Genomic DNA, 23,020 nt, shown 5'->3' on the forward strand with positions numbered 1-23,020 from the left:
AGTCATACTGCAGTTTGTGTCATGTGAGTGTCAGTGTGGACAACTGTCAGGGACCAAACCGGAAGGCAAGAGGAGTCATAGGCAAAGTTTAGAAAACTAGGGTTTTCATTTACCCAAAAAACATAACAAGAATGAGACAAAGTGCTGGACCCATAAAAGAGGTCAAATTAATCAAAGGGTTGCCTCAACCAGAATATAACAGACCTCCCAAACTGAAGACAAAGGGGAACTTATATACTGGCTGATCAGACCATTAAGAAACAATAGGGTACATCCCTCCACTGAGTTTCATGAAAATCGGTCTAGTAGTTTTTGCGTAATCCTAGTCCCAAAAATGAATGCCGGTGAATGGCCAGTCGTGTTTGGGTGGCTCGTGGACCCGCCCAGTGATTGGGATCTGCTTCAAAATTGAATGGGTTCTAAGTGGACCCATTCAGCACCCTTCCACCAAGTTTCATGAAAATCGGTCTAGTAGTTTTTGTGTAATCCTGCTAACGGACATACAGATAAACACGTTTACCTGCGCTGTCACTGGGGCGGAGGTAATAACATAATTGGTTGTGTCATAGATGTTGTCTATGAATATTCTAGCATGGCCTACACGTGGAGTTTTTGTTACATTACTTTAGTCATTTAGCAGATGCTTTTATCCAAAGCAACTTACAATAAGTGCATTCAACGTTGGTAGTCAAGTGTACTAATACTAAACCATAACTTATAAGTGCATCTCTTTCTAAACATAAGCCTAAACTAGTGCTAAAGTGCAAGAGCTGCAAATACAATAAGTGCTAGGAGGAAGGGTCAGGGTAGTACTTTTGCATGAAACCTGAGCTCTTCTACTGAAACAGGAGGAATCTCTTTTAATCATTTTGAAAGGGTCAGTCAGGCCATGATGCCTTGGGGAAAAGGCCAGGATCTGTGAGTTGTTTTGAGCAGTTAGTGCAGGCTATATTGTAGGCTACTGTAGGTATAGGCTACTACGGAACTTGAGGCAGACACATCTGTATAGCTTGTAGTGCTTAACTTTTGCGCCACATTATGACTGTCAATTTGTTCACGTGACGCATGTTGCACATTTCATACCACCCTCGGGAATTGTCCCGATTTCTGCAAACCATATGCAGTCACACAGGTTTAATTGGCTTCACGTTTCAACAGCGGCGGTAAGCTATCCACACGCAGAACACGACCACACGCAGAACATGCTCACGTTTCCCTCTTCACTTGCAGCCTATCCTAGACACTATGTTGGGAACGAAGTTATACCACACGCAATGAATCCTGCGACTGCGAACGAAACAACGACAGAAAGAAATACAGACCTTTTTGCAGTCGGTACTTACAAACTCCTTGCGTGTACTATTGGTACAATTGGAGTCTTTGGGATTTGCAACAATGTTATTGTCATCGTCCTGTATTACAAATTCAAGCGATTAAGGACGCCCACAAATTTGTTGCTGGTGAATATAAGTATAAGTGACTTATTGGTGTCAGTCTTTGGAATAAACTTTACATTTGTATCGTGTATCAAAGGCGGATGGATATGGAGCTCTACAACATGCATCTGGGACGGGTTCAGCAACAGCTTATTCGGTAAGAACAACATTTTAGGATTGAGCTTGACCCATCATTTGCACTATAAACATGTTCCATTTTAAATAATCAAAATATAGTTTGTTTCTAAATCCCTCTTCAATGGCATTCCAATGCAAGTGTTAGGTAGGTTACTTCAATAAAGTTTTGACCTTATCCATGTTCATCAGGCATGCAGCCGAGGCTATTTCCAACGAGATTTTGCCCTTTAATCTTTTATGGTAAATGTGAACTCTGCAATGCTGTATAATCGATTCCCTGATCCATATTTTTTCATCGGGAAAAATGATAGCTCGATCGAGTGTCCAGGCAACCATGTGAAATGTGCGTAAAACCTATGGGTGCGCCTATGTCCGTTTTTACGCCCCCTTTATACCAAGCTGTAGCCTACATGATAGCCAACACCGTTACCTGTGTGCATCGCACACGTAGCCTTTGTACTATACAACTCACTGTAAACGGCTGGTAGGTTTTAAACAGATATTCCACAATATTCTATCACCGTTGTGTTTTCACAACGCCTGTCACCATTATGTGCCACGCTGAGAGGTGTGTTAATGATCCCTTGCTCTGCTGTTGCGCACATAGGCAAGGCTGCGCTCGGCTTTCTTTGTCTCCTCTTCCCAATAGTCAAGTGAGCTAAAACAGCAAAATAGATAAAAATACAAAAGAAGCCTCCTTATGTTTTATTGTATTTATCCTTTATTCAAACCGGTGGTTAGTCTATTGAGATCTATCTCTTTTACAAACACTCAATGTGATCAATGAGAAAAACGAGAGAAAACATGACTGCCTCCCTGTGTGTTTCTCATTAAAGTCTTCGAGACCAGATCAAATTTGTGAATTTTAAGATCAGATTTGTCTTCGCTATTAGTGGAGTGATGAATGCTGTGATTGTTTATTGTTTATTTATTTTAGGCCTATTTTATCCATTAGGCCATGGCGTCAGTTAGGGTTAGGGCTGGGATTCGACACACAAATCACACATTTTATACATTCAGTTTACTTCAAAGATCCATAACTAACGTAGCCTACTCTCCGACCGTGCTAGTTAATTGCAGTACTCTTTTATTGTTTTCGTAAAAGCTCGAGTATTCATTTTAATAACGTAAGGTAAAGAGTTCTATAATGGCTCTGTAAATTACAGTAAATTTGTTGATATCCTGAACTGCTTTGATTCGCTTCTTATGTACACTTGGTTTCTTGTCATTTAACATTCCTGACATTCAAAACATCCAAAACATAGTTGATTCACGACACCATTCTTGATTACCTCCGCCCCAGCGACAGCGCGGGGTGAGTGGCGTGCGTGTGTGTTTGTATGTTAGCAGGATAAGGCAAAAAACATTGGACCGATTTTCACAAAACGTAGTGGTTGTCGCATGGTCAACTTGGAAACCATTACATTTTGGAGCAGATTCGAAGCACGGGTCGGGTCCACGGGTCTCATTCATTTTTTGAAACAGGATTATGCAAAAACTACCTGACAGATTTTCATGGAACTCTGTGGAGGGGTGTAGCATGAGCCAATTTACAACCTCTTAAATTTTGGAGAAAACAAAAACATAGAACGAAGCCAGCTCCCTATGTGGGGGTGCTAGAGACACAGGGTTTGGACTGGGGTGTGCAGGGAGAGCAGTTCACGGCATTTGCCCCCGCCGGCTGTGACCCGAGGGTGGCGCCGCAGAGCCAGGCAAATACAGCCACCCATTCACCTCCAGTCATATTTTGGAGTAGGATTACACAAAACTTAGAACGAAGCCAGCTAGAGACACAGGGTTTGGACTGGGGTGTGCGGGGGGAGAGCACGGAGTGCACCGCACTGCGTGCCACTGGTGGTGACCCAAGGTGGGCACCACAGAACCGGCCAAACACAACCACCCATTCACCTCCAGTCATTTTTACCTCCGCCCCAGCTACAGCGCAGGGCGAGAGGTAATGTTTTCAGTGGCATGTGTTTGTGTATTTGTCTGTTATCAGGATTATGCAAAAACTACCAGACCCATTTTCATGAAACTGGGTGGAAGGGTTTAGCCAGGGCCACAACAAGCCACTTCCCAGACCGGGTGCAAGACGCAATTTAGCGCCCCCCCCCCCCTAAATATTTTGCTTTAGCTAAACCTATCCTACCTGTCAGTCTCTCCTCTGGGCTCAATGCTGGTGGTGACAAGCCTCTCTCTCGCCTGATGATGGTAACGTTAAACCTTTGCTGCTGGCCTCGTTGTCACTGGTGGTGGTGTCTATCGTGTTGGCTTGCGTTCCTGCCTCGCTGTCACTGACCTGCTGCCCCAGTCCCTCCCTAATCGATTATGTACTGTATGTTAGAAACTTTTAACCTGACATCTGTAGCCTACATGTATCATGAATCATCATATAGTCTATTAAATAGCATTATGGCTATTGGCTAGCGGGCTAATGTCTAACCTGCCAGACTCGTCTGAGTCTCCTGTCACTCCTTCACCATCAGCACCCTCTCTGCTCTGTTCTTCACCGGGGATGTTGCTAAAAGCAAATTAACAGTTTGTTAAAACATTCAATGCAGCCGTGTCATCATGACTTTATATAACTGACTACTAGGTATAATATAATAGGTATAACGGTAGGCTATAATAATAGGCAAGTCAGCTAGCTGGCTACCTATAATTCCCGCCTCCATCACTTGTTGATTTGGCTGACGTTATCCAACTTGACAGAGATGTTCTCAATCTTTTTTTCTGTATCCTCTCTATGCATTTTTCTTTTTCGGTTTTGGGCACCTGAAAGCTTTTTTCTCCCTTCCATGGTGGTGTTGTTAACAACTAACTACTATTTATTCTCCAGCTAACGTTAACTCCGTTCTGAGTGAGGGAGCACAGATTTATGAATCGTATAGTTAGTCAGTCAGCGCTCCTGCTCTTCAATGGAGCCACAGCTCTCTGGCACCCCCTCATTGTGGTGCCTGGGTGCTCTGCACCCCCCTTAGTTGTGTCACTGGGTGTAGCATGGGCTAACTTAGAACCCATTCAATTTTGGAGTAGATACGAATCACAAGTCGGGTTCATGAGCTGCCTTAACACGGCCGGCCATTCACCTCCATTCAGTTTTTAGACCAGGTTTACGTTAAAACTACTGAACACTCAAAAAGACTGTTTTTGTGCGTGGCTGGAAGCCAGATCACCTAGTATAGCGTTTGTCCACTCCCTCCCTCCCTGCCTTACTCCGGACAATGTTGGCCTGCATCTCTCTGTTGGCACCACTAGAGGCAGTAGTCCCAGCACACCAAAATCAAGAAGGACACCAAAATCAATCCGCTGATCTCCACTGCACAAGTAGAGTAGTGGTGAGAGCATTGGACACCCAGACCAGGGTTCAAGACCCCGTGGGGATGACTTTATGGAACTATACTCCAAACTTCCACATTTTCATCCTTTCACTCCAACCTTTATCCCTTGCCTTATAGGTCAGATCCTGTCCCAAACCCAACCCATATTCTAACCCCAACCCACACTAGGGACTGGAAGAAGGACACCAAAACTAATCTGCCAATCTCCACTGCACAAGTAGAGTAGTGGTGAGAGCATAAAACTCCCACCTGGTAGACCGGGGTTCAAGACCCGGTGGGGATGATTTTATCAGTGTAACTGCTTTAGAGGGGCAGAACCAATGTCATTCATCCACATTATGTGAGACAACTGTCATAGATTTCCACAATAAAATCTACTCTGTATGGAGACGGTCCTCACACCCACACCATGGTGTCACATATTGATGTTGTAGTGTGTGAGGGACAGTCTGTGCCTGGGCAGGTTTTTCAGTGCAACTCAAAAGACAGATTGAATATGTGAAAATACCATTTATTGCATAATTATGAGGAAGTTGGTTTTAGAGCCTTGCCTAGTATGATCATGATGCGGTCCAAATATGGGGATGTATCTGCATCACCATTGACCTACATTCCCTGGTTGAAGTGCTCACAGTATTAAACCACTCCTCTCCCTCCACTTACAGGCATCGTGTCTATTATGACCCTGTCAGCCCTGGCCTATGAGCGCTACATCCGGGTAGTCCACGCCAAGGTGGTGGACTTCCCCTGGGCCTGGAAGGCCATCACCCACATCTGGCTCTACTCGCTGGCCTGGACGGGCGCTCCCCTCCTCGGCTGGAACCGCTACACCCTGGAGATCCACCAGCTGGGCTGCTCGCTGGACTGGCTGTCCAAGGACCCCGACGACGCCTCCTTCATCCTCCTCTTCCTCCTGGCCTGCTTCTTCGTCCCTGTGGGTATCATGATCTACTCCTACGGAAATATCCTCTACACAGTGCGAATGGTGAGGACAGGACAACATAGTGAATCTGCTCTAAGAATCTGGCAGCCATCCTTGATTTAATCAATCATTTGTCAAGGTTTGTTTTTACAGTAGTTGCAACCTCCAAAATATACATTTTTCTTACTTTTTTACTCTACTTTCACATGGAACGATCTTCGGTTTTCATTTCACATTCCTCTTCATAGACTTCATTCTGTTCTTGGCCTCCCTGCCTGTCCAGGGTATTAAACTATCCTGGCCTGTCAATGTACCACCCTGATATCACCGCAGAGGAAAAATCCTTTTAAAGCTCACTGTCCTCAGTTACCTGACATAATGGACTGTGACTGAGCCTGACAGAGCAGTTCTCTAGCTGCAGCCATGTGTTACTGATCTTATCTGCTACTTGAGACAGTCAGCCAGCCTGGCGGTGAAGGATGGCCGCTTGCAAGGATGATGAAGTTTACACTGGGCCCACAAAGCAGTGGGCCGCACTTATTACCATGGGGAGTTACTGTGTGTGTGTGTGTGTGTGTGTGTGTGTGTGTGTGTGTGTGTGTGTGTGTGTGTGCGCGCGCATGTGCATAAGAGAGTGGTTTGTGTATATTTGTGTGAGTCTGTGTGTGTGTGCATAAGAGAGTGGTTTGTGTGTGTGTGTTTTGTGTGTGTGTGCATAAGAGAGTGGTTTGTGTGTGTGTGTGTGTGTGTGTGTGTGCGCGCAATAGAGAGTGGTGTGCGTGTGTGTGTTTGCAGGTGTCTGGGCATACAGTAAATGTGCATCTGTAGCACAGCTTGGTCCATCTGCCACCACTTTGGTTCTTTAAGTATTTATGATCTTTAGGAAGTCAGATAATTCTACACAGCCCAGCCCAGGTCCAACCATGCCTTAACCACCAGAGAGCCTCACTTCCACCACGTCTGCTGATGTGCCCTCAGAATCAGAAACCCAGAAAAATTCCGTCTCACTTCTGTAGAACAACCTTAGAGAACTGCAGTGTGGGGGAATGCAGATTGTCCATCAACGAGAAGCTTGTACATGTGCAATGCTAAAGATAATTGTGTTAATTCAAAATAAAATAAACAGTTGGCTGGCTTTTAAAGAATGCTGCAAGTTATTCACAAAAAGAGTGTAAAACACCTTTGCAGGATACAGGAAAAGTGAGTGATCATTTGATTATCTAATCATACAGATCGATCTCTGTTGACATCCTCTGACCCTCGGACCACGAAGTCCTTTTTAGCTTAATCTCGATTTGACCTGATTACATACTAAAAATCTATTTGTATGCCCAGAGGCATAGTTTCTGACATGATGGACCGGATATTCATGGACATCTTTTTTGTTGTTTTTTATAACAGAAGGTTAAAACAATGTTCTCTCTCTCCATCCTCCCCAGCTGCGGTCCATTGAGGACCTCCAGACGATGCAGATCATTAAGATCCTGCGCTATGAGAAGAAGGTGGCCACCATGTTCCTGCTGATGATCTCCTGTTTCCTGCTGTGCTGGACGCCCTATGCTGTGGTCTCCATGATGGAGGCGTTTGGCAGGAGGAGCATGGTCTCCCCCACCGCCGCCATCATCCCCTCCTTCTTCGCCAAGTCCAGCACCGCTTACAACCCCCTCATCTACATATTCATGAGCAGAAAGGTGAGGAACACACAAGCTGCAATTAATGCTTTGTAAAAAGGTTCCCAAATGCTATTGAAAGAAGGTCAACAACACCTCACCTTTTGAGAGAAGGTCACCAACACCTGTGCACACACAGCGAATAGATTATCCCAGTTTCAAAGCTCTTTATCGAAGTGCTGAGGCCAATGCAGCTTTGTCTGACATAATGCCTCTCAAAGCAGACACTATAATGATATGTGCGTGGAGGAGGAATTGATACCCATTTGGCCTCTAATTCAGGCTCGGTCAGCTGACATCTTGGGACTGTCTCTGTTTGGCATTGAAGGCAGAGAGGGAAAGTAGATTGTTGACAGAGCTGTAGATTGTTGTCCATAATATCCCTCTTCTCTCTCTCTCTCTCTCTCTCATCCCCCTTCTCTTCACAGTTCCGCCGCTGCTTGCTACAGCTGCTCTGCTGCCGCCTCTCCTGGCTACAGCGCAGCATTAACGACCGCCCCCTGGCCCACGTTGAGCGGCCAATCCGACCAATCGTCATGTCCCAGCGCAGCGCTGCAGACCGACCCAAGAAGAGGGTGACCTTCAGCTCCTCCTCCATCGTTTTCATCATAGCCAGTAACGACCACCACCACCACCTGGGCGGGGACCCCCAAAACGGACACTCCTCCGAGGTCAACATCATCCAGGTGCGACCCCTGTGACCTCGGTGGCCCCATGAGGATGACCGATCATGCGCTTTCCTCCGTACGGCTCAGGACCTCCTGCCAAAGCACCCCTCTGACCTAAGACTGGCAAGGTTTTTGTCTCCTTGATTCTTAAGGATCCGTTGTTACACACAGACTTTCCACCCACTGTCCATAATGGATTTGCGCAGACTGGGGCCAGAACGTTTTTCTTGGATGTTTCCCATAAATACAGCCTGTCACAAGGTGACCATCAGTCATGGTGATATATACAGTAATATACTATACAGGAACTGTAGCTAGCTAGTTAGTTGTGGTGTGTTCCTTTCTTAGCTTGTCTCACTGTTGTTTGAATGACACATCTGTACAATGTTTTCAGGGACAGTGCCTCTGGAGTCACCATGGAGTGCAGCACTGTCAATCGACCGCTACATGTTTGGGGATGTGACACACTTCTCTGTTAGACAGACGAGCGACACTGCAGCTCACTCCACCATCACACAAACAGCGCCTCCCTGTCATGTCTCCAGATACAATAAAGAAATCTTATTTTACGCTATATGAAAACAATGCATGTCAATATGGGTTTGATTTCATGGCACTCGCCAGCACTGAAAGTTCAATCACTCCTTTATGATGAGGGTTATTAGAGGAGGAGTCAAGAGAGATTGATGTAGAGATCAGGTTCAGTCCCACGAGCTCAGCAATGAGGAACTCCCATTGGCTCCTTGCACCAACCTCCTGGATCATTAGCTTTAGAGGTGATGAGTAGATCCAGATGTCTGACAATAACCTACTGTACTAGCTCCTACTAATAACCTACTGTAGCTCAGCTACAGAGTGGCCAGTGTCGTACTGTGCAGCACAGCAGCTCTCATAATAGACTGCAGGGGTGTCAATCCAATCAACCTTGTCAGGAGAATAATTACACGCATGTGAATAATTACATGCATGTACATTGGATGGTGGGGCTTTATATAAAACCAGCATGATCACCGTCGGTCATGTTCTGTTGCCGCCCAGGCAGGTGAGGGGGTGGACAGCAGCACGTGTGTCTCTGTGGCGTGCTGGAGCGTTTGACCAGGTCTGTGAAGACTCTTCAGACCCGTCACGTGTCAAAGAGGAACAGCCACGCTCTCAAACTGGCAGCGCCACTGGACGTGATGTTCTATGCGATCTTCTAAGATCCAAGATGTCCAGTGCCAACGTCAATTTTCCCTCTCTTTAGAGGGAGAGGAAAAAAAACATTATCCATAATTACATTTGTCAGTGTGCTTTATTTATTCAAGGCAGTTCACCCTGAAAGGTCACTTGTGAATTTGGCTACATTTTTTTCAGTAAACATTAAGCTGCGTCTGTTTCAACAACTCCACATACAAATATTTGCTATGATAAATCGAGAGGGATCAGTCAGCGAGGAAGGGCGGCATCGTTTGGTTCCGCTACTGCAATTTCTAAAATCCAGTGTGAAGTTGACACCGCAGTTTTTGTTCTGAATAGATAAGAATGCTGGGGGCGGGGTTCTATTCGGAGCAGTATTTCTATTGGTTGGTGGCTCGGTATTTTATGTTAAAATTAGCCAGAATTTAAATTAATTCAAAATCCGGTCCTGTCATGGTCTGCCCAGGACCCCCTGTGGATATTCATGCCAAATATGAATGCTGTTAGGCCGACGGTATCCGAGGAATGTCCAGACAGAGAGACAACAGGGGGAGGCTTTCAATTACAGTTGATCAAACTCATCATTAATTTAGTAATTGTCTCGTCTAATCAGTTGTTCTAATCAGTTGAAGGTCATTGTTGTAATCACTTGTAGATCAGCTGGGTGATAGAATAGCCTCGTGGTCTGGTTCAAAGAGACACTCAGAAGGTTTTGAGGGCAATCAGCCTGGCCCACAGCTGCTCAAAGGGGATTTTGGACATGTTCGGAGGGTGTTTGATAAGCAGGTAGGTGCCCCCCAAAACAGCTGCTATGGCACTGATGAATAAGCCTTGGTTGATGACCTGAGGAGAAATTTCAAAATGTCTTGATCTCGGAATGCAATTTAATCTTCCATCAACATCACTCATATTCCAAATTGAGTTGCCTCTGCCTCAACTCTTGTAAATCATCAACATCATCATCAAAATACTGTAGTACTGTAATCTCTCTTAACTAGACAGAGAACTTCTGCGTCATTTCCCTGTTTTAACCCAAGTTTCAGTTTCCAGAGTTTGAGAAGTACAGTGTGTAATGGTAAAACAATACAGAAACATTATGGTGCGTTCCAGTTGCCTCTGGAACTTGGACTTTCCTAGTTCCCCTTGCAAAAATGTCATCTGGAAACTCACGCTGAATTGGCAATTGAAATTGAAAAATCTAGCCTGACCTGACCCGACCTGACCTCAAAATAAGATGGCTTCTCCGCAGATCAACCATAAGTGAAAGCTTTAGTAACACTGTTTATTTAGCACTTCTGTCTTATTTGTGTCTCATTAAATCAGTCGTACACACAGTACTGTTCAACTTTTATCAGTGGATAATGCTGCCACAGTGTTTGTATGCACAAAATAGTGCACAGTGAGTCAACTGGTATTGCCAACAATGGCTAACTTGGCTATAAGATCAGGCTAATGTGTTTTTTATGCCTCCGCCAGGCGATAGCCTGGCCGGAGGCATTATGGTTTCGGGTTGTCCGTCCGTCCGTACGGCCGTCCGTCTGTCCGTCCGAGGTTTGTTAATGCAATATCTCGGGAACGCATTGACGGAATTTCTTCCCCTTTGGTAGAAATGTTCATTGGCACTCAATGATGAACTGCTTAGATCGTGGGGGTCAAAGGTCAAAGTTCAAGGTCACTGTGACCTCAGAAAATATGTTTTTGGCCTGCTGAACACGATATCTTAAGAACGGCTTGACAGAATTTGTACATATTTGGCCAAAATGTCCAGTTGGACTAAATTAGATTAATTGGATTATATTTTGGTATTCAAATGTCAAAGGTCAAGGTCACCATGACATCACAAAAAGCACTTTTGAATGCTAATGCTAGCTAATGCTATCTAGCTAATGCTAATGCTAACACTAATGTTAGCTTTAGCTAGCTAGCATTAGTGTTAGCATTAGCATTATAGTTAACATTAGCGTTAGTGTTAGCTAGCTAGCATTAGCATTAGGGTTAGGTTAGCAGTTAGCTAGGGTTAGGGTTAGTTAGGTTAACTGCAACTTGCATTGTTGGGCGGAGGCATTTAGCCGCTATGCGTTTTTTCTAGTTTTTCCTTGTTTCTGGAACGCGGTCAACTCAGGTGTGACGTCATTCCCAACTCCAAATTCCTACTTCCCAGGCAGCTGGAACACGTACAGCATTATTACATACACAGACTCCTGACAACAGATGAGGTCAAATCTACAACACAGACATGATATTCTCTTACTTTGTCCTGCCAGTGCCAGCGGTTGACTGCCTCATGGTACCTTGTCCTGGTGAATGTTACCTGGGGCCAGAAAAGATGAGACATAGAGGCAGAGATGGAGAAACACACCGAATCAGAGTTTATCTTATCAAATCACATTATTGATACATTTTTAAGATCAGTAGGAGAAACTTGCCATTGTGTACAAGGGAATTATTGTCCTCGGCATGATGGTGTGGAGGAAGTTGTCAACATATTTTCGGAACAGGAACCATTTGGAGTTGACATGTGCCCGCATCTTAAAAATACAAAATACATCTGCAATGAGCTATCTGTGTACCAAATGTACGCTTTAATTACATGTTATCTTGACACTAAAATATAACATAATTCAACATTTCGAAAAATAATATAGAGAAGCCATTACTCCTCATAAACATGCTTTTAGTGCAACTGCACTCTTCACTTCCATTCAACAAATGTATAAAGCAAGATGAAGTGCCACCTTTCTCATGCTCTCAAGCATAGATGAAGACAGTTAAATAGCTTTTAAATCAGGTGTTGGAACCAAGTCTATCTGGGGTTGCATGTACAAGTCTCTTTGAAAAATAACCACAGTGGTGAGACCAATTACTGTTGCGGTGTGTGTGTGTGTGTGTGTGTGTGTGTGTGTGGGTGTGTGTGCGTGCGTGTGCATGTGTGTGGGGGAGGGTTTAATGGAGTGATGATATGGGGCAGCACGCCTGTCAGACCTGACGGAGAGAGCTGACAGGTTTCCTCCTGTTGATTCACTCCCTACTCAATCAGTCTCCATCTACCACACACACACACACACACACACACACACACACACACACACAGGCTTGTTTAGCTACAATATACTTGTGGGGACCGCTAAACTTAACCCTAGCCCTAAACCCTTACCCTAACCACCCCCAACCATAACCACCAAAAACCTTATCCTAAACCCATAACCCCAACCATAACCATAACCCAAGTCTTAAACCCTAACTTTTGAACTTTTGATCTAACCTTAACTTGTGGGGACCTTCCAATGTCCCCACAGAAGTCCAATTTTCTTGTTTAACTATGCTTGTGGGGACATTGTGTCCCCACAACACATAGTAAAGTCAAAACACACACACCTGTTGCTGAGCACTCTGGGAAAGACAAATAAAAAGTGAAATGGCAGTAGTAATCAGCAGTCCTAGTTAGTCGATGATAATTGACAGAAAATCAATAATCAAAGCAATACTTGCGTCACTGGGTTCTTTGTACATTCAGTGTGCCAGCAGTAGGGACTGCTGATTACATTGTGCCCAATCAATCATTTTCACTGAGAAAAGCATGTCTAGCCCATATGAACTTGAATATTAGAGGAAATACTGTTGACTGTTGGTCAAGGCCAACAGGGCTGCATGATTCCATTGGAGTCACTCGGGATATACTGTACTTTCCCTGTAATTACTCTTCTGTCTTGAAGCACAGACTCATACGTTTATCACATTCAGGAAGCCTAAAATACTGTTTGTTGCAAAGGCTACTGTAATAGATATGAGGAATGGTCCATTACTTCAACATAGTTGTACATGGCTAGGTCGGCGATGGCGTGGTCGTCTGGGACTCTGACTCTAGTGTACTCTGGCAGCACAGCACCTGAGAACCACCGGAAAGGAAAATGGCGCGTTATTCACATCCCCAACAAATAAACCACAATTCAATGAAGCAGGATGAAGTACTTTGATGTCAGGGCGAAAATGCATTTTATGCCCATGTGGCAGTTACATACAGTAGCCTGTCTGTACCGGTACGTCATGTCTGTATATGCGTCATGTCTGACAGGAATAATGAAAGTCAATTTCTTGTGAAACATAACTTTGGTGCATATACTCACTAAAGTCTTCATTGAACTGGTCCATTATTTCATTGAAGACGAGACAGTCTTCAAAACCCTAATAAACAAGGAAATATTGAGATACAGTACATCTCGATGTACTGTCGATGATATCCTTCTCTCTCTCCCTCTCTCTTTCACTCCTTTGTTTTCTCTCAGCCGGAGCGGTACTTACTGCGTTCATGCCCTGCCCGTAGAACGGGACTACGGCGTGGGCTGCATCCCCCATAAGGACACACATGTCTCCGATGTGATATGGGGAGCACTTCACAGACACCATGGCCTGTGCTGGCAGACGGAAATAATCCCTCTTAAGAGCATCACTGCAGCACAAACACACAGCATTGAAAGCAAAGAGCTGAATTGTAGATTTAAAAAAAAATCTTTTCACAATTTTGTTTTAAATAAATAAAGGTCTCCATCATTAGGCTTGCATTAGCCTACTTACAGTATGTTAAATGCAATTATTGTAAGTCGCTTTGGATAAAGGTGTCTGCTAAATGATTGTAATGCAATGTAAACGTAATGAGCTGGGTGATTCAAAAAGACTCAAAATAATTCGAACAGTTAATTTACACCGTGGGCTATCAAAAAGTAAACAGCAATTCAGGTATTTTCTCCTTGTCGCTTCAAATGAATTCAACCCTGAAAGCAATTAAATGAGATACACAGCACAAACGTTTCTACGCCTCGTATCTCCTATATCTCCCTGTCAACTTCCAAATGCTGCTCAGATCAAATCAAATGTACGGTTCCAGGTCATGTAACAGCTACTGTGCAATTTCACACATCACCGGAGTTGGCCGAGTACTCCTCACCAAGACTAGACGGAGGGCACACATTACACCAGTCTCAAAATCACTGCACTAGTCACCTGTTAAGTTTCAGGAGAGATTTTTTTTTTTTCTTTTACCAGTCGATGAATCACTCCAAGGTCATGCACCCGAATACATTTCAGTCATGCTTTTAAGATACACAAAATAAACAATGGGACAGAAACTATCTACATCACTCCAGCTATCACCCATCTAGCTTGAAAAGAGGGTTACCATAGAGTCAAATGTTGAGACTAAAGAGAATTTTCTAGTACTGAGTTTGAAAGACAAGCCATGGAACTATGTGACCGTTTTAGGACAAAGGGTGGGTTATAAAGAAAAAACTTTGTTTATTAGCATGTCAAATACTGTAGGTGGATAGGACGAGCCTCCTTACTCAAAATCCCCCGCCCCTCCCCCACCAGTGGTCAATTGACTGTATTGTCCACTACATTTTCTCATTTCTCCTTCTGCTCGCCCCTCGACCTCACCCCTGGACCCTCACCCTGCCCCTGGACCCTCACCTCCACACTCCCTGTCACCCTTCCGAGGCTGTGCACACTGTCACCTTGGACTGTTTGCTCTCCTAGTGTGTTTGGTCTTGTGTTCATTGTCTTGTTTTCCCTGTCTTGTTTGTGTCTCCAGGTCTGATTGATTGATTTAATGTAGTAAATACATATTAATTCGTAGTTGTGATAACCGTGGTATAATCATAAATTATACCTTGTCATATAGTCATATTTCCATACTAGTCATAGTTCTAACCCTTAGAGTGCTACAGGGGTGTTACTTACGCTCCTATGAGTGGGATGGCATCTGAAAAGTATGTCTGGAAGAAGTCGATGATGTGGTCGCCTGTGGTGATCTTCTCAAACTCTTCGAAAGGCATGAAGAGGGTGCAGGTGAAGGTCTTGTCCTGGGAACAAGCAGGAAGATGATATTATCAGAATCTGGATTCAAATTATTATTTTGACCAGATGCATGAAAACCAAATGCTTTTCTCTACTCAAAACATACTGTACACTTGCATAGATTGCAAAAATTTTTTATACTACACCAGCCTGTAAGTGATTGCGTATGTAATATATATGATGTCAATTTTGGGCACAGAAGATTTTTGCTGTGTAATGCTGTGGCAGAGAGGAAGTGGCCATGCCACCATCTGCCCAGTCAGCAGGTGTTATCCATCAGCATCAGGGAGAGTTCCCCCACAGGCCGTTACCATGGCGTTGGTTTCCAGCGCGGGGATTTATCATGGGCCTAATGTATGGTACCTTTGGGCGGTGTGCTGCCTGACAGTGCTAATGTGGGTGAGAGTGAGGTGCTTTCACCTGGCCACTCTAGTGAACTGTGCTAGGCAGAACTATCATGATGGCATTAGCAGCCATGGAGGAGAGGAAGGAGTGAATAAGGGAAGGGGGCGACTAAAAGACCATCACTAGCTCCCTACCTTGCTATAAAAGACCATCACTAGCTCCCTACCTTGCTATAAAAGACCATCACTAGCTCCCTACCTTGCTATAAAAGCTGGCTAATCCTGGAGTGCATGCCCCAGTGTAAAAAGTAGCGCTGCACCAGAGAGAGCCTGAGGTACTTAAAAAGTGAGGGCATTGATGTATAAGCCTTTTTATAGTATTATGATTTCTTTACAGCTAAAGCTGAAACTTGGGCTGCCTAAGACTTATGTCCTGGACATAGCCCAGGCCCTGCAGATGAATATTGTTGTGCACAGACTCACCAGGTTTGGCAGAGCGATCATCATAAATGTATTCCTCGGCCAAATGTGCAGATAGTTGGGCTTCATGGCGAACTGGGACAGAGTAAAAGAAAAAGTAAAATATAAATGGGAATATACTTCAATTAGATTTTGTTCACACAAATTTCTAGGGGTGCCAATAATTGTGAAACACCTGTTTTTCAAAATAAACATTTTTGTTATAATATTTTGTAGTTTTTTTCTCTGAGCATTGGTATCGTAATACAACGTAATATAATTTTCTCATATTGCTGAGCATAAAACATTTGATAAACAATAAAGTTAATTTTATCCATCATTTTTTTGCTAATTTTTACCAAGGGTGCCAATAATTCTGGAGGGCACTGTGTGTGTGTGTGTGTGTGTGTGTGTGTGTGTGTGTGTACAGTACAGTAACAATGTGTAGTAGTGTAACAATATATCCTGCCACAATATATCACGATACAGAAACGTCACAATACGTATCGTCAAGGTGAAAACAATATCGTGATATGTTTATTGTATATCAGTGAACGCTGGCTAAACAACGCCGGTAAGAAACACGTCTTTTGTTTAGGCCTATCCATGATATTACAACAGTTAAGCTCTAAATTCACAAAGTGTAGTGGAGTAGAAATGTGGAGAAATGCACTATTGGTGTGAACAGCAGCGCTACTGCAACTTAGTGTATCGTATCGTATTGTTATCGTCAACCCAATATCGTGTATCGTATCGTGAGATTAGTGTATCGTTACACCCCTAGTATGTAGGTTACATCACTGATGATGCATCCCAGCGCATCGGCAGGATGTATATTTCAACTATATTTTTTGGTATTTTCTCTTAAACTTTTGTAGATTTACTTCTCTGTTATTTTCCTTTGCCTTACAGTTTTCTGTTAAAACAAATACCCTATGTGTTTTCTAGAGGTCTCCATATAACATTCTAGGCTGCGCGTTTGTCTTTTGAAAATGCATTTTAACTGTTAACTTGTACTGCTACAGTATGTGGAAATAAATAAAACTAAAACTAAACTAAAGCTACAAACCATAAACAGGATATTATCGTCACATGAACAAATATAAAATAATGGCACCCGATGCCCAGGTTGGAGGAACTACACTTCGCATGACCCACCTCTCCGTTCTTGGGAGGCATGGTGAGCTCCAGGTAACCATGGGGGATGTACGTCTGGCTGTAGTTGAAGCGGCTCCTGCGCATGAACTGCTTGCGGGTGGCTGAGAACGCTCCGTCACAGCCCACAATCAGGTCAGTCTGGATTTCCCTCTTGGTTCCTTCAGCCCTAAAACAATGTGTAGTTCAGTGTAGGTCTTACGCACATCCTTGATTTGCTGCTGAGCCAAAACTGTAGAAAACCGGCGTTCAATATTTGAAAAAGGGCTCGCCACTCAAGTATAATGCTCTGTACCTTCATTTCAGCAAATAATAAAGTTTCGATCTGTGAAGATCTTCTTATTTAAAAAAAAAACCCTGAAGACCCTGAAGAAGATCGTACCAGATCGAAACGTTATAGTTTGCTGAAATAAAGCTACGGAGCATTATAATTGAGTGGCAAGCCCTTTTTCAAATATTGAACGCCTGTTTTCTACAGTTTTGGCTCAGTACCAAATCAAGGATGTGCGCAAGACCTACAGTACTATAAACTCTGAAGCAATATCAACAACAACAGAACAACAAGATCAACCTCAGACCATTATCCCCTCAATGATTCTAATGTTAAAAAAAATTACGAATCTCTAGGTCACACAATATCGTAATTACAATTTAATACGCTTGTGGATTGGTTAAGCCAGTGTAGAGAGACAAAAACATGACTCCCTGAGGGAGTCCCATTTAATAAAATAAAAAACTTTGTTTCAGATTGGTGTGAAATTAATCAAATGTTCACTGTGTGTGACTATCCAAATTCTCACAACAGATCTGAGGATGTTTTGCTTATTTGGTTGGATAAACAATTATAGACCTAACAAAGAAATAATGCTGAGAGGCTTAAAGGATCTTCGTGAGGTAGTTATGAAAACATACACAAGGTCACATGCATGAACACAGACTCTGAACATGATCAATAAAACAGGAGCATGCATGCAACTTGAGGCAAGCTCTCTTGTATCTGACTTAGACAATGTTATGGGATGATAGAGAGACTGTGTGTGTGTGTTTGTGTGTGTGTGTGTTTGTGTGTGTGTGTGTGTGTGTGTGTGTGTGTGCATATGTGATCAGTAACCATTTACCCAACAAAGGTCATCGTCCCTGTTTCAGTGCTCCAGTCTAGCAGTTTGTGGGCGAAGTTCAACCTCATGTTTGGATATGTCTCAGCCTCTGTGATAACAAAAAAGTTCTGATATGAGAGCCGTGATATAACAGAGCCAAACAGTGAACATGCTGTATAAGGCAATGCAAATCCCACCTTACTGTACATTACAACTGCCCTTCAGGGTTTATTTGAAAAGCTACAGTAGCAAAGCAAGACTGGTTCTGCAAGTCTTTATGCAAATTAAAGTCTACCACAGAGTTTGGTAACACACAGGGGATAGCTTATGAATTGGATCCGAGGGCAAAAAATAAACAATCTTCTTCGTTGTGTGGGTACGTTGTTACATCCTCTCCCCTCCAGGCTCGGGGCCGAGGGGCTATCCTTTCACCACCCCGAGCCTGGTGAGGGGTCACTCAAGCTATACATCACCTCCAGGAACCATGTCACCATTTCGTCATCCACAATTGTCAGGCCATGCATTCCATTGGGTGTCCGATATATCGGACAGTCCTGGATGACATGGTCTGCGGTTTGTTCCTCGGCGCCACACTCACACGCCGCACAGGATACCAAACCCCATCTGTGCATCGATGAGCAGAAGCGTCCGACACCGGTCAGGAGGCGATTAAGCCTCACCCACACCGGTCTGAGTAAGTCCATCCCTGGAGGGGAAGGACCGGCGGCCAGGATAAAATCACGGAGTCTGGAGGTGTTTGCCTCCCACTCCGCACGCCAGGTGTAGTCTGCCCATCCTGCCTCACTGATGTTAAGATCTCTGCATTGCTGCAGGAGATCCCGCATGGCAGGCACAAAAGGGTGTCTCGACTTGAGACGCCGGGGAGGCTCTGCTGTTACAGTGAGCCTGTCGTGGAGCAGGTGGTTCGGCTCCACGGCCCGGCAGTCGAGACGTGCTGTGGATCCTGCGGCACGGAGGCCAGCGGGCTGGATGCCTGCAAGGATGGGAAGGTTGTCCACAGGAGTGGGATGCAGGCATCCCGTCACGATGCGCAAGGCTTCGTTGATAGGCAGGTCAATGAGGCGAGTGTGAGCGCTGTGGCACCAAACCGGTGCACAGTATTCACTAGTTGAGTAGACCTGGGCTAGGGCTGCCGTACGCAGTGTTTTTTGGCGCCCCAGCCTGATCAGACCAGTCGCCTCATCAACGCCACATGAGCTGTTAGCTTCTTGGGCAGTGAATAAGCAGTAAGGCAGGTGGAACAAAAGAGACACTTTATATCTCTATTTTTATCTATTAACTTTCCAAAGAGTGTTGGTAGTACTTGTAATAATTAGATAAGCTGGAAAACACTATTGATGTAGTACAGTATACTGGAGATGGAAGATGGGCTTGATGTCACATTTGATCCCAAGCCATACACTCACTAACTCTAACATTAACACTAAACAGGTTGTACTATACTGTAACGACCCTCTATATGCCCCGTTAACAGCTCCGCCAAGGGAGCTAGCTAATTGGTGTTGTGGTTAGCGAGTCGGGTTTGGAAGAGGGAGGTTGTTGGTCAATCTCCGCTTGAGGCGAGTTCTCTGCTCCCCCCCGTTCACTATAATTGGTGTCAGAAGTGGGATGGCGGCAGTGGGGCCAACGGAGAGGCATGTGAGGATGTGAGGGACTTGGTATAGTTAAGTGCGAGGATACGCTCTCCCGGACGGGGTATGATGGGATGATGGAGGGGATGATGTAACAACCCTCTATAAGGCCCTTTAACAGCCCCGCCAAGGGAGCTAGCTCTCTTAGTGTTGTGGTTAGCGTGTCGGGTGTAAGAGCGGGAGGTCGTTGGTTTCATCCCTGCTTGGGGTGAGTTCTCATACCCCCCCCCCCCCCGCACTACATGTATGCATCATCTTACCTGTGAGAAGCTCTTTGTTGAGGTTGGCTCTGTCTACAGACAGGATGTACTGAAAAAGAGAACAGACTTTTAATCTACACAGACTGAAATGTCACAGAGCTCATATATATTGGAAACAGTGAAAAATCTAATTAGGCTCGGAGGCTGTGAGGTGACAGTGGGGAGGGGAGATGACTCATGTCAAATTTAAATTACCTGAAGTGAAGTGAGTGCTCATTGGAGGTGACTGAGTTCGCTGTATGCGTGTTAGCAGAGAAATCTTCTGCTTCTTACTAAAAATAACTACACAATGAAGCCCTCTTTTCTCAAGGAAGAAAGCCTTTAATGTCCGCCTCATATATCTCTTCTTCCACCTATTCTCTCCATCCTTCAGCAACTCCTCCTGCCTCTGAGCTCGCTTAATACTTTTGTATGATTGTCTCTTTTGTTTCCCATCTCTCATCTTCCCTCAACCTCCTCTTTCTTCTGTTTGCTTCAAGACAACGGGATTAATGTCTATGTGTGTAACCAAGGCCGTTGGCCTGTCTGCAAATAATCAGAACAAGACATCCTGGAGGAAAACACATCCTCACTAGCAGGCCTCTCACCTTAACAGACCTGCCCGGAGAAGGACTGTGTGACTCGGTTGCAAAGTGTGCTGGAGTCCCTGTACTGTCACAGATAGTCTGAGGCTACTGTTGAGCTTTAATAAGGTCAAGTGTCCCGTTAGGGCCATCGCGTTTCCAGGTGATGAAACAGAGCTTTGATCCAGGTAACAGTAATCATTAACAGGGTATTTTTGTGATGGATCAATCAGTAAATCTGAGGCCACTACTGTATCTATGATGAAACAGTAGAATTCTTCACTGGAACCATAGCGCTTTACTATAACTCAGCTGAATTGGATAAAATGAGCAGATTCTAATGCCACAGAGGCAAGTGTGAAATGTTACACCTTCATATTCCAAAGTCCTCGAGACCCGAGTTGTCTTGTGAACGGGTATGTACAGCATAGGAGAGAAACGCAGGCCATCAAATGATAAAGGCTCCAAAGTTTGTTCTACTGCAAATATTTCACCATTAAGACCTTCACCAGTGTTCATTTCACTCATCAGACTTATTCAAGCAAAATGATACGGTCGATACTCTACCCAGAAAAATAAAAATAAAAATCAATAAGACTTTACCCCAGTGGGTGTCTGAGATGTGCATCGACTATTACCTGGTCTTTTTTGCCATAAGGGATGGGGGACCATTTCCCATTCGTGGAGTGGATCATTCTGGCATGCATGGGAATTCCCTTGGAGACAATCTGATAAGAATAAGATACAGTATATTTCATTGATTGCTCGTATTTTAAATTGGATATTAATTTACAATTGTGTGGCAGAAAGATTTCTCATAATGTTATACTTTACTTTGAAAAAATATTGCAGGTCTTTCTTTTAGACCACAGGAAAAAACAAATTGAGTCGAGTTCACAAGAGTTCACAATAGATTATGATCATGACACAAGGGTCTAGTTCATTCCACCTAACATTACAAATGCCCTTCAAGGTTTATTTGAAAGGCTAGCAAAGCAAGCTTGGTTCTGCCATGCTGAAAACTTATTGAAGTGGAAAACCAGCATCTGACACACTGACCGTCGAGGCATGTATAATATGCATGGTATATGTGGAACCACAACAAGAGTGTAACTGCAGAAAGGGTAGGTTGAATAACCTCTGTGGCTTGGCCTATTGATTAATATTTCATAATCAGTGATCCATCTTAACAACAAACAAGAGCTGCCTTCTGAATGCCTCGCTCTATGGGGATGTTGATCATGAGAGATGGGCCTACTGGGATTTTTTTAAAGTAGGAATGTTTGCCCAGTCTGGCAATGTAACCGATCGTACCTTTTCTTCCATCCCGACCTGCTTTAGAGCCTGACGGCCCCTGTGAGAGAGAGCCAGGTTGATACTCCGTCCTTTCACTATTTTGGCCTGGCGGATGTCTGACCAGAAGAAGAGTACAAACATAGCCACTTAAACACCAGCATGTACAAAGTACTGTATTTATTACATCCATAGGCCTTAATCTCATAATGATGGGTATGCTGGTGAAGTTTATATGAATCCCACAGTTTCTATTGTGATTCAGTGATTGTATAGAACATTTTTAAATCAAATTTTAAGTTGAAAGTGTAGATTTCTGAGTACAGCATGATGCAGTTAACTTAGCTAACTAACTTCACTAAGAATTCAGGGTAGGCCTACTTTGGGACCATTTTGTGTTTTCCATAATGATATTTTACCTTCTCGTGATTCAAAGACTTCCACTTGAAAACCTCTTTTGGCAAAGTAGCAAGCATTCAAAGCACCAACCTGGTTAAATGAACACAGTGTCAAAAGCATAACCGATTTTTGCATTTATCTGTAGCAGAAAAATAAACATAAATTAACATAATTAGATGTTAAACAATATCGGATTATTCACAGTGTTACTTAAACTCTGTTTGATGTGCAGTAGCCTACATTGTAGGCATATTCAAACTATTCAAACTGCTTCATAGTAGGCCTAAGCTATAATTCACATCTTCATTGTCGTCTTACCAAACCACCACCCACGACAGCCACCACTTTTTTCTTGCTGGGTGATTTTCCTGAAACATCCATTCTGTTCAGCTTTGCTTTTGCGCCTGTCAGTAAGTATCCCAACACCTCCGAATTGGGGAAGTGAAATAGCCTACACCTGCTGGAGCCTATGTAATGTAGCGTTTCGTAGGTGTTGAGCTAGGTTTGAGGAGGAGCTATAGTATCTGATCTGAGATCACGCAAATGTCATCCTTGTGGCTGGTTCTCATTTCCTCACAAGACAAACACACACATAAT

The 23,020-nt window shown here is 43.9% G+C and overlaps 2 protein-coding genes across 5 annotated transcripts in view; one reads left to right on the forward strand and one right to left on the reverse strand.

The window, feature by feature from the left end:
* kmo (kynurenine 3-monooxygenase) overlaps positions 1-22,984 on the reverse strand; it is a 34,662-nt gene extending 11,678 nt beyond the window's left edge. The window contains exons 1-16 of one of the 4 annotated variants that reach the window (XR_014631027.1): positions 22,742-22,984; positions 22,444-22,513; positions 22,046-22,143; positions 21,370-21,459; positions 20,169-20,217; positions 18,278-18,365; positions 17,163-17,328; positions 16,029-16,100; positions 15,085-15,206; positions 13,651-13,798; positions 13,476-13,533; positions 13,155-13,237; positions 11,778-11,879; positions 11,603-11,662; positions 11,399-11,516; positions 10,056-10,194 (exon numbers count right to left, since the gene is read on the reverse strand). Coding sequence is in view for 3 of the 4 variants with exons in the window: in XM_084458802.1 (XP_084314928.1) it covers positions 10,054-10,194; positions 11,603-11,662; positions 11,778-11,879; positions 13,155-13,237; positions 13,476-13,533; positions 13,651-13,798; positions 15,085-15,206; positions 16,029-16,100; positions 17,163-17,328; positions 18,278-18,365; positions 20,169-20,217; positions 21,370-21,459; positions 22,046-22,143; positions 22,444-22,513; positions 22,742-22,804 (1,410 nt within the window). In the remaining variant the exon portion in view is untranslated. Of the gene's footprint in view, positions 1-9,450; positions 11,517-11,602; positions 11,663-11,777; positions 11,880-13,154; positions 13,238-13,475; positions 13,534-13,650; positions 13,799-15,084; positions 15,207-16,028; positions 16,101-17,162; positions 17,329-18,277; positions 18,366-20,168; positions 20,218-21,369; positions 21,460-22,045; positions 22,144-22,443; positions 22,514-22,741 lie in introns of those variants that run through there. The other 3 variants (XM_084458802.1, XM_084458804.1, XM_084458803.1) reach the window with 3 other exon arrangements.
* On the forward strand, positions 1,145-9,264 carry opn3 (opsin 3). The gene is made up of 5 exons (XM_084458806.1): positions 1,145-1,163; positions 1,534-1,593; positions 5,581-5,900; positions 7,277-7,528; positions 7,936-9,264. The coding sequence occupies exons 3-5, from the start codon at positions 5,595-5,597 to the stop codon at positions 8,206-8,208; spliced, it is 831 nt and encodes a 276-aa protein (XP_084314932.1). The 5' UTR covers positions 1,145-1,163; positions 1,534-1,593; positions 5,581-5,594; the 3' UTR covers positions 8,209-9,264.
* Positions 22,985-23,020: the final 36 nt, after the last annotated feature.

The sequence above is a fragment of the Borostomias antarcticus genome (assembly GCF_949987555.1).
Source record: "Borostomias antarcticus genome assembly, chromosome: 25".
Classification (NCBI taxonomy): Eukaryota; Metazoa; Chordata; class Actinopteri; order Stomiiformes; family Stomiidae; genus Borostomias; species Borostomias antarcticus.